Source organism: Hirundo rustica, chromosome 11 (genome assembly GCF_015227805.2).
Source record: "Hirundo rustica isolate bHirRus1 chromosome 11, bHirRus1.pri.v3, whole genome shotgun sequence".
Classification (NCBI taxonomy): domain Eukaryota; kingdom Metazoa; phylum Chordata; class Aves; order Passeriformes; family Hirundinidae; genus Hirundo; species Hirundo rustica.
Genome location: NC_053460.1, coordinates 3,290,329 through 3,302,937, shown reverse-complemented (window position 1 = coordinate 3,302,937; position 12,609 = coordinate 3,290,329). Strand labels below are relative to the sequence as shown.

The following is a 12,609-nucleotide window of genomic DNA, read 5'->3' as shown; positions in this document are numbered from 1 at the left end:
CCGACAGGAGAAAAAGGGAACCCTGATCAGACCCAACACTCAGCAGTGGATGGATTTAACAGGAAAGGGACTCGCTTCCACAAGAGCCTGAGAGTAAAGATAAGTTTGGAACAGAGCAGTTTGGGATGTTGAGCATTGCAGTTGGGTCAAAACTGCACAAAAGCTGTTCAGGTCATAGCTAAGCCCACTGCTGACAAAAGCTTTCTGGACATTTTTAGGTGCATGAGCATGAAGCCCAGATTTCTAAATCATCAGGTTCAGGTTAAAAGAAAAACTGAGTCTCTCCCAAGCCCATCTTTTACATTTACAGAACAGTTTGGAATAATCCCATCTGCTGGTTGGATCAGTGGTGTCCTAGTAAATAATGCTTCACTGAGACATTTGCTAAAGTGCCAGTGTCAGTTTTCTTTTTGCCCCAGCTTAACACCTTCAAAGTGAAGAGTCTCAGACACAAACTTGTCCAAAAACTACAATTTCAGAGGTCACAATGCTATGCTGATAGTCACAAAATTAAGTTTAAACAGGATTATATTTTGGATTCTTAGTCTAGAAACAAACAGCTATACTGATACTCATTAAAAATCAAAGAAAACCTGGCCACTGAAATATTTTTGGTGTGGAGAGTAGCTTTGTAAAATTCAGTTTTAATTTTTTTATACCCTTGCAGATGGTTTCAGTTCTCAAAAACAAGCTTCTGCCTTGTAATGGAAGGAAAATAAAGTCTAGCTGTTTATTTTATGTTTAACTGCAGAAATTCAACTGTCTCATCCTGCATGCCATCCACATGGAAGTATTTAATAGGCTTAGTCACTGCTAAGTGAAAAAGACTCTGAGGCTCCTGGTGGGAGTTTGAAAATGTTGAAACAAAAGCTGCTATCACCACACTTACAGACAGCATCATGCACTTACTACTCCTTACATTGTAAAATTTTATATTATTAATATATAGAGAGAAGAAGACTATACAAAAGTATCAGTGCAACTGTTCTGACGCTTTTTTTTTTTTCCCCAGTGTGTTACAAGCTTGGGAGATTATCTGGTTTCTCTAAGCAAATACAGCACAAAAGGACATTTACAGGCTTTCACAGCACTCTCTGTACTGGAACAAAGAGCACATAAATGCCCCAAGCATTAGTTCAGGTACTCTACAAAACACACAGTTGTATCCTAGGATGCCTGGCTGGAGTCGTTTCTTCATGCTCTTCTTTCCAGGCTAAATTCATGTAGCTTAATATAATTTTTAAATGGGATCTCTGTTAAGGCACAAATGCAGATTGTTCAGAATATTCACATCTGGCTCCTTATGAAAAGCAACAGGTGGGGGAAAAAAATCTCATACAAGACAACACCAAGGGAAAGAATTTTAAGGAAGGCCACATGAGCAGCAATTATAGAATTCTATTGTTTCTCTCTAAGCTGCAAAGAAGACAAACTCATTCCAGGACAAAGGGGATTGGACAGAGTCCTCTTCCTCAGGAGGAGAAAGACTGACAATCAGAGACACTGATAACCAAACATTCATTGCTGAGTTAGAAATTGCAGCCCCTAGTAGAAATCAGGGTTATTTCTGACAAGTTAACTACACATAGAATTGGCAAGTTCAAACTAATAATTACTGAGAGATGAGAACTAATTCAAGTAGAAAATGTCCTGAGTATAAGGGACCTGCCAAAACTGGTGCTGACTGGTGAACAGTCACAAAACAGAGCACAACACCTGCATTTCACACTGTGGGGATTCTTTTCCATAATAATGATCCATTATGTGGAAATAAAGTGTACAGCAATCTTCTTTAAACATTTCACAGATATTATCCTGATTTTTAATTCTTTCACAAAGTATCTGCAGATCCTATTCTCAATTAAATGTGGCTGCTGCTTATTCAGTCTTTTTTACAGCCTGATCTTTTACTCCAGTCTCACGAGGCTTTTAAAGAATGCACCTTCTCTAGAGAATTCTGCTGGAGGTATGGCTCATTTTTGGGATAAATATGGCTCCAATGATTGTGGTCTAAGTTTAAAAAGCAACAAACAAGTTTCTGCAGAAACAGATGAAGTGAGATGCACCAGGGATAGTGTAGTACTATAAAGCTTGTTGCTGTGTAACTGTTCTGGACATCCTACAGCTCACATGGAATCACCTGCTGAAAATCTGACTTAGTAAACTTGAGATTTAATGCTTTAACTGAAGAATTGCAAATTAACAGCACCCTTCATATGGCATCATGTGGACTATTCCATGTTCTAGTTTGTAAGCTTTGCTGACTAATTTCATTGCATGGAAATAAATATGTGCAGCTGAGGTATAAGAGCTTTAATCAGTGCCTTGAACAGGTTTTATAAATATATGACTAGGTACATTATCAATTCTCCAGGACAGAAAGCCATACTGTCTATAACTTCTGCTGCTTTTAGTGGAGTGTGCAGACATGATCTGTGGGGAATGAAAGCAGATTCATATTCAGCTGGAGCTCAGCCATGCCTAAGATCATGTCCCCAGTTAATTCTTCTGCCCTCCCCGAACAAAACCCTTCAGGCAGAATAGTGCTTTTACCTAAATATTACACAAGTACAAGGCTTAAGCTTTGTCCCAGACAATGAGGTAAATTCAATGGGGAAATAAAAAAGGAAAAAAAATATCTTGTCCAAGAAACATCATCACCACTTGAAGGAAATAAAAGTAAAGGTTTTTTGTGTTACTGCGGCTCCTTTAGCTCTCATCATCTTCCTCTTCATCCTCTTCCATGGGCTCCCGCAGACCTTCGCTCTGGCGGCTTTTTCCAGCCATTTCCAACAAGGCCTGAGCCTGAGGATCCACATCCAGGATACTCTTCTTACCTTTTCTCTTCAAAACAAAATAAAATACAGTCAATTTAAAATGTCAATACCAAGCTACAGGGAAGGGACACACTCAAAAATCTGTAAGTGATGTGGTCTGCAAGCTTAGCACAATGGAGACGATGAATTTCCAATTTCAAAATTCAGAAATACATCAAGTGATTTTTACTGCTGCAGCTACGTAAAACATCCATAAACTGTTCCTAAGATGACAGTGAGTAATTTCAAGTTTATTCAGGTTACAAGCCATCCAGGACATCCTGGTTAACCCCACCTCAGTCTGAAGTGCTGATGTGAAGTTTTTAAAGAAGAGATCCAGTTACAATTCAACATTTTCAACCGTAAACAGTTTGCTCTGTTTCTCCTTAGAGCTATGTGTCCAGTGCAGTCAGGGCACGTGAATTCAGTATGAAAAGAAGTAAAAATTAAAAATAATTATATTTTAAAAACCCACCAAACTGTACAGACCAGACAGTTTAATAGGAGAATAAATTGCAGGGATAGATAGAGGAGGCTGGAGAGAGGGCTCCTACTCATTCCCAAAAATAAACCAAGTGCAGAAAGACTGGCATGTACCTATTCACATAAATTTATGGTAAAACAATAGTAAATTGAAAGTTACTGATAAAGAAAGCTCTTGGGTCTCTTCCTGAACTACAGATTGGACTTTACTTGAGAATTTCCAGTGCTTTTAGAAACTCTGGGTTTTACTGAGCCACTCCCAGGAGGTTCCTCGCAGACACCATTCCTCAATATCAAAAAGACCTTTTGAAATTCAAAGTACTGCTGTTCTGGCTCAATCACCTCATGGCTCCTGATATTCCTTCTTGTTGACACCCTCAATAATTTCACTGCAGTTTTGCTATTTGGTTCTACAAAACACCACAGGTAAAGAAAATGTTATTCACTACAATGGAGAGACAGTGCTTAAACAGGAAATTGCAACCGTGAGCTTTGGATTCACATCTTCTGTTCCAACCAGGACACAAAGTCACGGGTTCAATTCACAATTTCACCTACCCCTGCACTCTCAGGGACATCTCCCACTGCCCAAACTTCCATGGCATCCAGTGTAAAATCCTCTTTGGCTGACAGCTGGGGGCTGTTGTAGGTGGTGCACCGAGGTTTGGCTTTGCTGTGGCCCTTCCCGTAGTCGCTGTCTATCCAGAGCCCAAAGTAGCCACGCTGTCCACCCATCCCCTGTGGAGAAAACCAGACCATTAAACACATCCTGCACAGGGAAAACAGACTGGGAAAGCTAGGAAACCTGAGAATAAGCAGCTGTGCCCAGTATTTATGCCACGTTTCTGTGGGTAGGTGAAAAAAGGGGATTCTGAGTGAAGCTGGGTCTCTGTACCCACACCTATTACTCCTCAATGCAACTACAAATTTACCTGAGTGATGCTGCTCTACCTCTGTGCTTCAGAGAATACAAATACCTGTGACTTTTGCCAGGAATTAAGCTCCTGGGTTTTGTTTGTTGACTATTAACAGCTCAATTTCAAACACCGTGGCAGTGCTCGGGTTTGCTGCCTCCTTTCCATTTAGGAAAGTACCTACAGAAACCAATAATGTAATTTGATGTTGCTCACTTTCTCTAGGGTGAATGAATTCCAGCCTGCTGCAATTCCTAAAGTTCCTGGCACATCATGCTCCAAAACTGCAAAGCATTTCCAAGAGAGGTGGTGTGTTGTAGCTCTATAGAAACTCCTCAGCATCTGGGGAGCTCATTTGTGAACTTGAGAAGGAGGAGCTCCTGCCACTGTCATCACACAGCAGCAGCAGCTACTTGCAATGTCTGCACCCTCCTTCTGCTGGGCTTTCTCCTCCATAATTCCAAAAGCAGCTGGTGTGGCCGGCAGAGCAGCCAGAGGAAAAATCCTCAGTTACACAGATCACTGTTTTGTGATGCCTCGGGAATGCAAATTTCCTCAGAGAATAACAAGTGAAATAAAACTGCTCTAGGAAAGAAAGAAAACAAAAACCACTTCCAAACGCCAGCCACAAATCCAATTCCCAAATCATCATTTCTGAATACTTACAAGTCCATTTGGCATAGTCTGTTGGCCGTGGTTTAAATACATGTAGTGGTCATTGTACCCTGTGTATGTGTATACAGCCAGAGTGGGGAAAACAGAAAACAAAAAGCATCTGTTGTCACCTGCAAACAGAGAAACACGTCAGGTCAGGCAAGAGCTCAAGCAAAACTTGCAAACAAATAAATTAGAAAAAAAATTAAAAATAAATTATATTAAATAAAAAAATAATTTAAGCTGAGTAATTCAAAGACAGCAGCTGCCATCTCAGAAAGCTGGTAGATGTCCCAACAAGGTTCAGATGTATTTTTTATTCTCAGTGAACTCTGTGCAGTCACAAAAATCAATGCAATTACAGGCTGTGATCAAGGGCAGAGTCAGAGGCACCAGTGGGACATTATGTCACTGTGCCACCTACCCCAGACTGTATTATATCACCTAAAACTGGCCAGCTGACAGATCTCTACAAACTGGTGGGAATGCAGACATCCCTAGCTCTGACTACATTGATGTATAAATCGATTTAGAGCAACTTTCACCATGCCCAGTCCAGGATTCAGAGGCACCTCGGGTGTGCTTGCCCTTGTGTGTTTTACATGTTCTTCTATCAGGAAAAAAAAATACAAGGAAAAGGGTGTGTAATCAGTGAAAAATACTATTATACTAATTGTCTGAAGTGGTAAATTTCAAATACTCATTTAGGACACAAATTTAGTTTCTAATAAATGCAGAGTGAGTATTCCCAGCAATACCAAATACCCACAGCCCATGTTTTTTTCTTCACAAATCCATCACAAACATTCTTTCCAGAGTTCTTTAAAAACCCTCTCTTCTCCCCCTAAGTTTTAAGGGAACAAGAAGTTTACTTCGTCCAAAGAATCCTCTGGCAGCTGGATTTTAGCACAAATGGCAAGAGGAGGCTCAGGTGTTCCTGATGGAGGACTGCCATCCTGTGGACAAATTATTTAGACACTAATTCATCATCTGTGGTCTATTTCGTTCACTTTCATTTAATTTTCAACCTAAGCAGCAACAGGGCTTGACAGATTTCCCTGAAAACGTGTTCTATGGTCAATAAGTCCTGCAATTTTAAAAGCCTTATCAAATAACAAACTATAAATATTAATCAGCAACATGCCTGACTGCCATGCTAAAAATAACTTTGCATGTGTTTTATGTTCTTTGAACATTAGTGTTATTTTTGCCACAGAGAAATTCACTTGGAAGCGTAAGAAACACTTTGTGTCATTAAAGGGACAGTATCCATTAAGGGGACAGGATTCTTGCGCCTGTACAAAAAAAAAAGGGGAATTTACCAGAGATACTAAAGAAAGAAAAGAGAGTTTTACCTTGAAACTGTGGTTTCACCTCCCAGGAGTGAGATGCAAACCCACCAAAGAGGAAACCATCCAAGTCCCTTATGATCACCAGGCAAGGGCCTTTGTTCACGATGTGGGCACACAGCTGGGAGAAGCTTTCCCCGTGGATCCTGGAGGAAAACAAAAGCTGCCACTTGTGCTGCATCTCTGCAGGCAGGTGGGAGTTGATGTAGATGATGGCTGGGATGTCAAAGAGACTGACAACTCCTCTTCCTTTGATGCCTTTGCAGTGAGGGACCAGGTTGAGGATGTCGTTGGTTTGGTCCGGGAGGGAATGCAGGACGTGGAGGCCTTGCCTGATGACAACGCTGAGGAAAACTGAGATCTGGGGAACTCTGTACACCCAATCCTCAACGACACTTTGGTCAAAATTTGTCTCCAGCAGCTGAGAACCCACAGGTTTTGTCCCATCTAAAGAATAAGACACACAGGGACAGGGGTTAAGTCTCCTCATCTGGAAAATAATCGGGTGAATTTTAAGTGTAAACATCATACTCCATTTTTGGAATGGACAGAAAAATATGAAAGGAGTCAGGAACAGTAAAGTGTCAACTACATTAAACAAATGCAACACAGAACTGAGAAAGAGTTTCCTATGGCATTCTTTGGCTGGGCTGTCATGATTTAGAAACACAGACTCCAAGCTACAATTCATGAAATGTTCTTTACAAGGCACCAAAATCTTTTATTACAATGGTGCAAAGATAGAGCTATGCTTTATGAAAGGACACAGTCAAAAATATATGATAGATTTTATTTAAATAAATATTATTTAGATGCCGATTCCAATCATTTGCAAGTCAGGTATTTGTAAAATAGACGTGCTCCACGACAAACTGGGACTTCAGATCAAATCTCACCTGAATTTAGAGGAGAAAGATAGTAAGGTTAAATAAATAAAATGCCAATGTCATTTTCTAAGCACTAGGTTTGGAATTTTGGTCTCACCCTTTAAATTCAAAGATGTGACCAAAAGTGAGAAATTCTCATGAGATCAGTGACTACACAAGCTCTAGGATATTCTGAATCAGAGCTGCTTACCTGGAAGCTTCAATTCTGAGAGCAGCTCAGAAGCCAAAGCTTTGACCCCACTCGAAGAATCCCTTGTATTCTCCAAACTCCAACCTTTCAGCTCCTTCCTGTAGCTCAGTACATGGACTACAGATGTGATCAGATCTTCTGTGAACTTAAAAGATTAAAATATCACCATTTTGTTATTTCTTAAGTGAAATGTCCAAGAGCTTCAAAGGACCATCTGAAGATAAAGTCAAGCAGTAGTGATGCTGTAATCCCAAAGGCAGAAACATCTCTTGCCAGGACAAGTCAGGAGCTACAGAAATGCTCTTTCAGTGCCACAGGCCTTGAAAAGGATCCTTTTTCAAGACATTTCATACATGTTACTTCACAAAGCACCTCCATAAAACAGGGAATTGAAAGAGGGAGGGGAAGGTCAAGTTTTGCACTCTAAGAGCGGCTAGTGAATCACTGTTCTGTGATATCTCAAAGGCTCCTCAGTTGATCCTGCAACTAAAGCTCTAGAAAGCATTTTACTCAGTTCCCACAAGCACCAGCCACACCACAGCCCTTGCTGGCTCTCAGCTACAGCCCTGCTCTCTTACTGTCCCCCCAACACATTTAACTGCTCGTTTACCTCCTGGATTTGTTTGCCCTTCAGAGGCCCTCCGGTCTTGGCGATCATTCTCATTATTATGCTAATCTTCTCATCTGCATTCCCTTTTAAGAGGTTTGACATAAAAATTACAAACTGCTCCTTGGAAATCTGTTCAGTGAGCCCGGATGATTTGCCAGGCAGGTCAATGCTTTTCATTCCATTGTACAACCGAGCAGTCATCGGCTCTGGCAGGGGCTCCCGGGTGTGTGCCTGTAGCGAGAGAAACAGCAGAGAGTACATTTTACAAAGGAAGAGTAACTCAGGTACTCCAGTTAACCTGTGCTGACACACAGTCTGTAGTATCAGCAATAAACTTCTATCAAAGAACTGCTTTGCCAAGAGAAAAACTAAAAATCTCTACTTTTACAGTGTTTTTCTTTAGTGATTTAGGTTGATACTGTTTTTCTAGAAGCGCCACGGGCTTCAAAATATCAACACTGTAAAGTCTTAATAGGATATTAGCAGAGGGTTTCTAGGTGATACCTCTGGTGCAGAGGTTTACAGCTCTGCCAGTAAAGCATTCAAAACTGTGTTTTAATTCTTCTTTCCATAGTGCAGCTCACTTACAAACGAAGTGGAATGTTTTCCATATCTCAGTTTTGGCCTCAATGCAGTGCTTAACCCCACATACACATGTCGAAACAATCCTGGAAAATTTCCCCCTGCATAGCAACTAATTGAAGCACAGATCACCTGATGTTTAAAAAGCATCCCTGGTGTTAGGAGAGTCAAAATCAGCACTTATTCATCTGGATTGCATGCTTGGCCCTTTGAATTGAAATCTAGCTGGAATATATCATCGTTCATCACAGCTCTGTGGGAAACATCTGAGTCTGGATTCAACTTTCAGTGTTCAAGATAATTACACAGTTTAAAAATAAATCATCTCAAACACACGCACGCAGGAGGACGTGATTACCCAGTGTCCTCACTGTGCACAGAGATGTGCTGAAGACCTGGCCTGACTCCTCCACACCATGTAGCTCAGTGGGGACTGTGCTGAAATCAGTGCAGCCCCACCTGCCTAAAAGCCCAACTCCAGCTCCACTCAGAGGAGCCGCTATTGCTGATTCCTGGCTCAACAGCACTCTTGGGAAGCCACCTGGGCTGCTCCTATTTGCTGGTAATGGCTGTTGCTGGGCATGAGAGATCCAATATCCTGAGCTCTGCGCTGCCTGCGCTGACGTCAGTGCTACAACTCCCATCGATTCCAGCAGCAGCAGGAAGAGCAGGCACAGCCTTTCACATCAGAGTGCTCCACAGCGAGGGAGGGATGCTCACAGGGGGCACAGCTGCCTTTGAGAGGCTTTCGAAAAATCCTGCATGAGCCTGAAGTGGGAGAGGCAGCAGGGAACACAGCTAAAACATCGTACTCCAGGGTTTTTTACTTCACCCTGCTGAATCACCTACCTACTCCCCACCTAATCCCACCACTTCACTGCGCTGTTTCATTTTGCTTCTAGCTCTTTCAAAGAGTGGACCTGGGGTGCGAAAGAAAGGAGATGTGTAAAAAAGCAACCCTTAATAACCATCTAAGTCACACCTCTGACAGCTTAGAACCCTTGTTTTAAAAAGGCTTCAGGAAATTATCAAGAGGTTCCTGCTCCACCTGCTTCCCGAGCTGTGCAGTGCAGCCTGTCCTGGCCCAGATGTGTACCCTAAGCAGAGCACAGGAGGTGATGCTTGGGGCCTCACTAGTGGTACCAGACTGTTGCTGGATCAAATCTGTCATATCTCAGTCCAGGCATGAGCACTGTCACCTACAAGGCAGAAATGCCACTGCCTTTCTCCCTGCACCTACAGGAAGTCTTCCAAAAGATTTTAATTTAACCTGGCAAAGGAAACAGCAGGAAGGGAAAAAGCAAATGTTGATCAAAAATCATACTGATCTAAAGCAGCAAAGGTGGAAACAGAATTTCTGCCAGGTCCCAAAAACTTAACAGGCACCAAGGATGCTGGATGAATTAGTGCTGAAAACCCAGGCAGCAAGAACATCCTTTCCAAACCTGGTGTTCCAAAAATTGGTGACAGCTCACAAGCAGCCAGGCTGCAGGAAGGCTGAAGCTGATCGGTATGCACATGCATTGCTGAACACCTTAAAATAACCTGCTGCTTTCAATGAGTTTTAATTTGACTCCATTATCTGTGTTATATATATAAAACTGCACTTTACCACTACATTCATTTGGCCACTTAGTTCCTAACTAGCTGAAGTTATTAAGGATCCCAATGACTCACTTTTCTCTTTTCTTGATTAGAAAATGAATGCAAAGTTAATCAGAAGCATAATGCATGATAATTAGCAAAAACAGGGAGCCACAGCTTAATCAAGTCAAATTGAATTCTCTCATTTTAGTACAAGTGAAGAGATTAGAGACAGTGATAAGTCAAGGGAGACAGGCATAACCAAATAAAAACTGACTCTGTGACAGCTTCTCAAGACAATCTGCAAATGATCCCGCACTACAGACTCCAGGGGTAAAAATATTCTTCCCATTTTTCAGGTGTCTGTGAAAATATTTCCATACAGCCCAACTTACTTCAGAATCAGGAAAGAAATGGACACAAAATTTCAATTTAGGAGACAAATGCAAACTTGAAAGTCACTAATCTTGTCAAATGGCAAGAAAAAGTTAAATATCCATCCTGCCCCAAAATCCGAAAAATTAAACTGAGATGAGCAATCCTTAAAAAATACCAGTTCTTTATAGTTTATTTCTGGAATTCTGTTCAATGCACTACATCCCAGTTATTTCATGAATAACAGATTGTCTTGCCTGTAGTCCTGCCAGAGTCACGGTTTTCTTTGCAGCTTTGGCATTTTTTGCTCCAGCCGAGCCACTCAATCCTGATAAGGTATCGAATAGTCCATCAATGTCAGACTGCTCCTCAGGAAGAAATCTGGAAAGGTGATTCTGATAGGCATTGCTTTCAGCATTCCCCATCTTTTCAACCTGAATCAAGGGAAAAAAAAAAAAATCAAAAGAAACATTAAACACAGAAAGGTATCACAAGGGCCATGAAAGACACATCAAACAGAATAACATACCGGTGCAAGCTTTACAAGAAGAGCAAATTAGCAGCCTTACAGGAAATTATTAAAACTACTGCTTAGTCTCTGTATTCACCAAGGCTCAATGAACCTGGAGAGCATCTGTGAACAGTAACTGTGCTTTAAAAGCTGACAGTCTGACAGCTCTTGGCTAAAACCACCCCGGCCACCAACGCAAACCTCAGTCAAGTCTCCATCAAATGGAAAAACCAATATGATCTAACGGTTAAATCAGTTTAGACAAAGTGACCGTGAGTTTGACAGCTGCAATACATCCCTAACATGAAGGGAAAAGCCTGATAATGGATTAGTTATGACAGATTATGCTGCATCATTCTGGTGCATTAATGGACTTATAACATAAGTTTGCCAATATGATGGGGCACTGAAACACCATCACTGCAAAGTCTCTGAAAATCACAGGAGAGTGTTTTTTTATGGACACAGCCTAAAACTAATTTGAAACAAAGGAAGAAAAAAACATTTAGGAACACAACTCAAGACCCATTAAAAACACACAGATTCACACAAAACAAATAAATCAACCATTGGGATTTGATACCCACAGAATTAAAGTTGCTGATGGGGGGCTTGATTTGGGGTTTGTTTGGTTTACATTTTTAGTGGTACAACTGTTTCTCTCAATGTCCCAGGAGTCAGCTGCAATAGATAGATTTGATATTTGGTGTTGTCTGGGCCATGTGCTCTGCATTTCTCCCTGGAGCAGCACAGCACACACCTAACAGCGAACCCCGAACTCCACCACGACCGCAGTGACAGTCACCACTGCCAACAGCCTTCCCATCTGCCTGGGGAAAACACAGGGCTGGGGTGACAATATGAAAAAGATCAGACATGGAATAAAAAGATCGTTTTGTATGGGTTTTTTTCTGCAAATTCCATGTCCTTCCTGACACCTCTCTTTTGCACACGAGCCCATCACGCAGCCCTTCAGCTGCCTCCGGAAGGACAAGCTGTTGAGCCCAATGCAGTCTTTCTGTCGTTAACTTTGTTTACCGCAGATAAGAGGCCGGCTTGCGCCTGCTTCACCTTCAGGCCTAAAGCCTTGTTTGCCTGAGGAAGATGCCGATCGCGGGGTAAACACCGAGGCGGGAACGGCAACCACCGTAACCTAGAAGACACACCGTGCAGACGCTGTTAACTTAAGCAGCCAACCGCTGGAGAAAGGGGGTCCGTGAAGTGTTGATTCCCGCTGTGCCCAGCCCAGCTCAGCCCTGCCCATCCCTCCGCAGTCGGTGGCAGCGGCTCCCCGCCCCATCCTGGTGACGAGGAGGAGGCTGAGCTGGGGGAGCCCCGCGCCCGCCCCTCGCTTACCGGCAGGGCGAGCCCGGCCCCGTGCTGTGACACCAGCCCGGGCCCAGCCCCGATGTCCCCGTGCTGTGACACCGGCCCCGATGTCCCCGTGCTGTGACACCGGCCCGGCCCAGCCCCGATGTCCCCGTGCTGTGTCACCGGCCCGGGCCCGGCCGGCGCCATCCGGCACCTCCGGCCGGGGCGGAGCGCGGGGCCGGCGCTCAGCCACGGGGAGGGACGGGCGGAGCGAGGCAGGCAGGGAAGGGATGGAGGAGGTGGGGGACGGCAGAGAGGGAGTGGAGGGACGCTAGGAAGGCGA

General features: G+C 42.9%; 1 protein-coding gene across 6 annotated transcripts; it reads right to left on the bottom strand.

The window, feature by feature from the left end:
• Positions 1-2,298: 2,298 nt before the first annotated feature.
• MEAK7 (MTOR associated protein, eak-7 homolog) lies at positions 2,299-12,483 on the bottom strand. Of its 6 annotated transcripts, XM_040075566.2 has the most exons (10): positions 12,312-12,461; positions 11,994-12,108; positions 11,543-11,636; positions 10,702-10,878; positions 7,904-8,134; positions 7,294-7,438; positions 6,223-6,663; positions 4,880-4,998; positions 3,858-4,037; positions 2,299-2,844 (listed from the first exon to the last, which is right to left on the bottom strand). In XM_040075566.2, exons 4-10 carry the CDS (start codon positions 10,867-10,869, stop codon positions 2,710-2,712), a joined length of 1,419 nt encoding a protein of 472 aa, XP_039931500.1. In that variant the 5' UTR covers positions 10,870-10,878; positions 11,543-11,636; positions 11,994-12,108; positions 12,312-12,461; the 3' UTR covers positions 2,299-2,709. The 6 variants fall into 6 exon arrangements, with proteins under 6 accessions (XP_039931500.1, XP_039931499.1, XP_039931501.1 ...); XM_040075565.2 differs by lacking the exon at positions 11,543-11,636 and having other exon boundaries at positions 12,312-12,483; XM_040075567.2 differs by lacking the exon at positions 11,543-11,636 and having other exon boundaries at positions 12,027-12,108.
• Positions 12,484-12,609: the final 126 nt, after the last annotated feature.

What these genes read in the sequence shown, in the direction of transcription:
- MEAK7 (XM_040075565.2), bottom strand. Translation starts at nt 10,869, where the DNA reads ATGGGGAATGCTGAAAGCAATGCCTATCAGAATCACCTTTCCAGATTT. An exon ending in AGGGCAAACAAATCCAGGAG is followed by an intron (nt 7,439 to 7,903) that starts GTAAACGAGCAG and finishes TAATCTTTTAAG; the next exon opens with TTCACAGAAGATCTGATCAC. An exon ending in GGTGAAACCACAGTTTCAAG is followed by an intron (nt 4,999 to 6,222) that starts GTAAAACTCTCT and finishes CTCTGTTTGCAG; the next exon opens with GTGACAACAGATGCTTTTTG.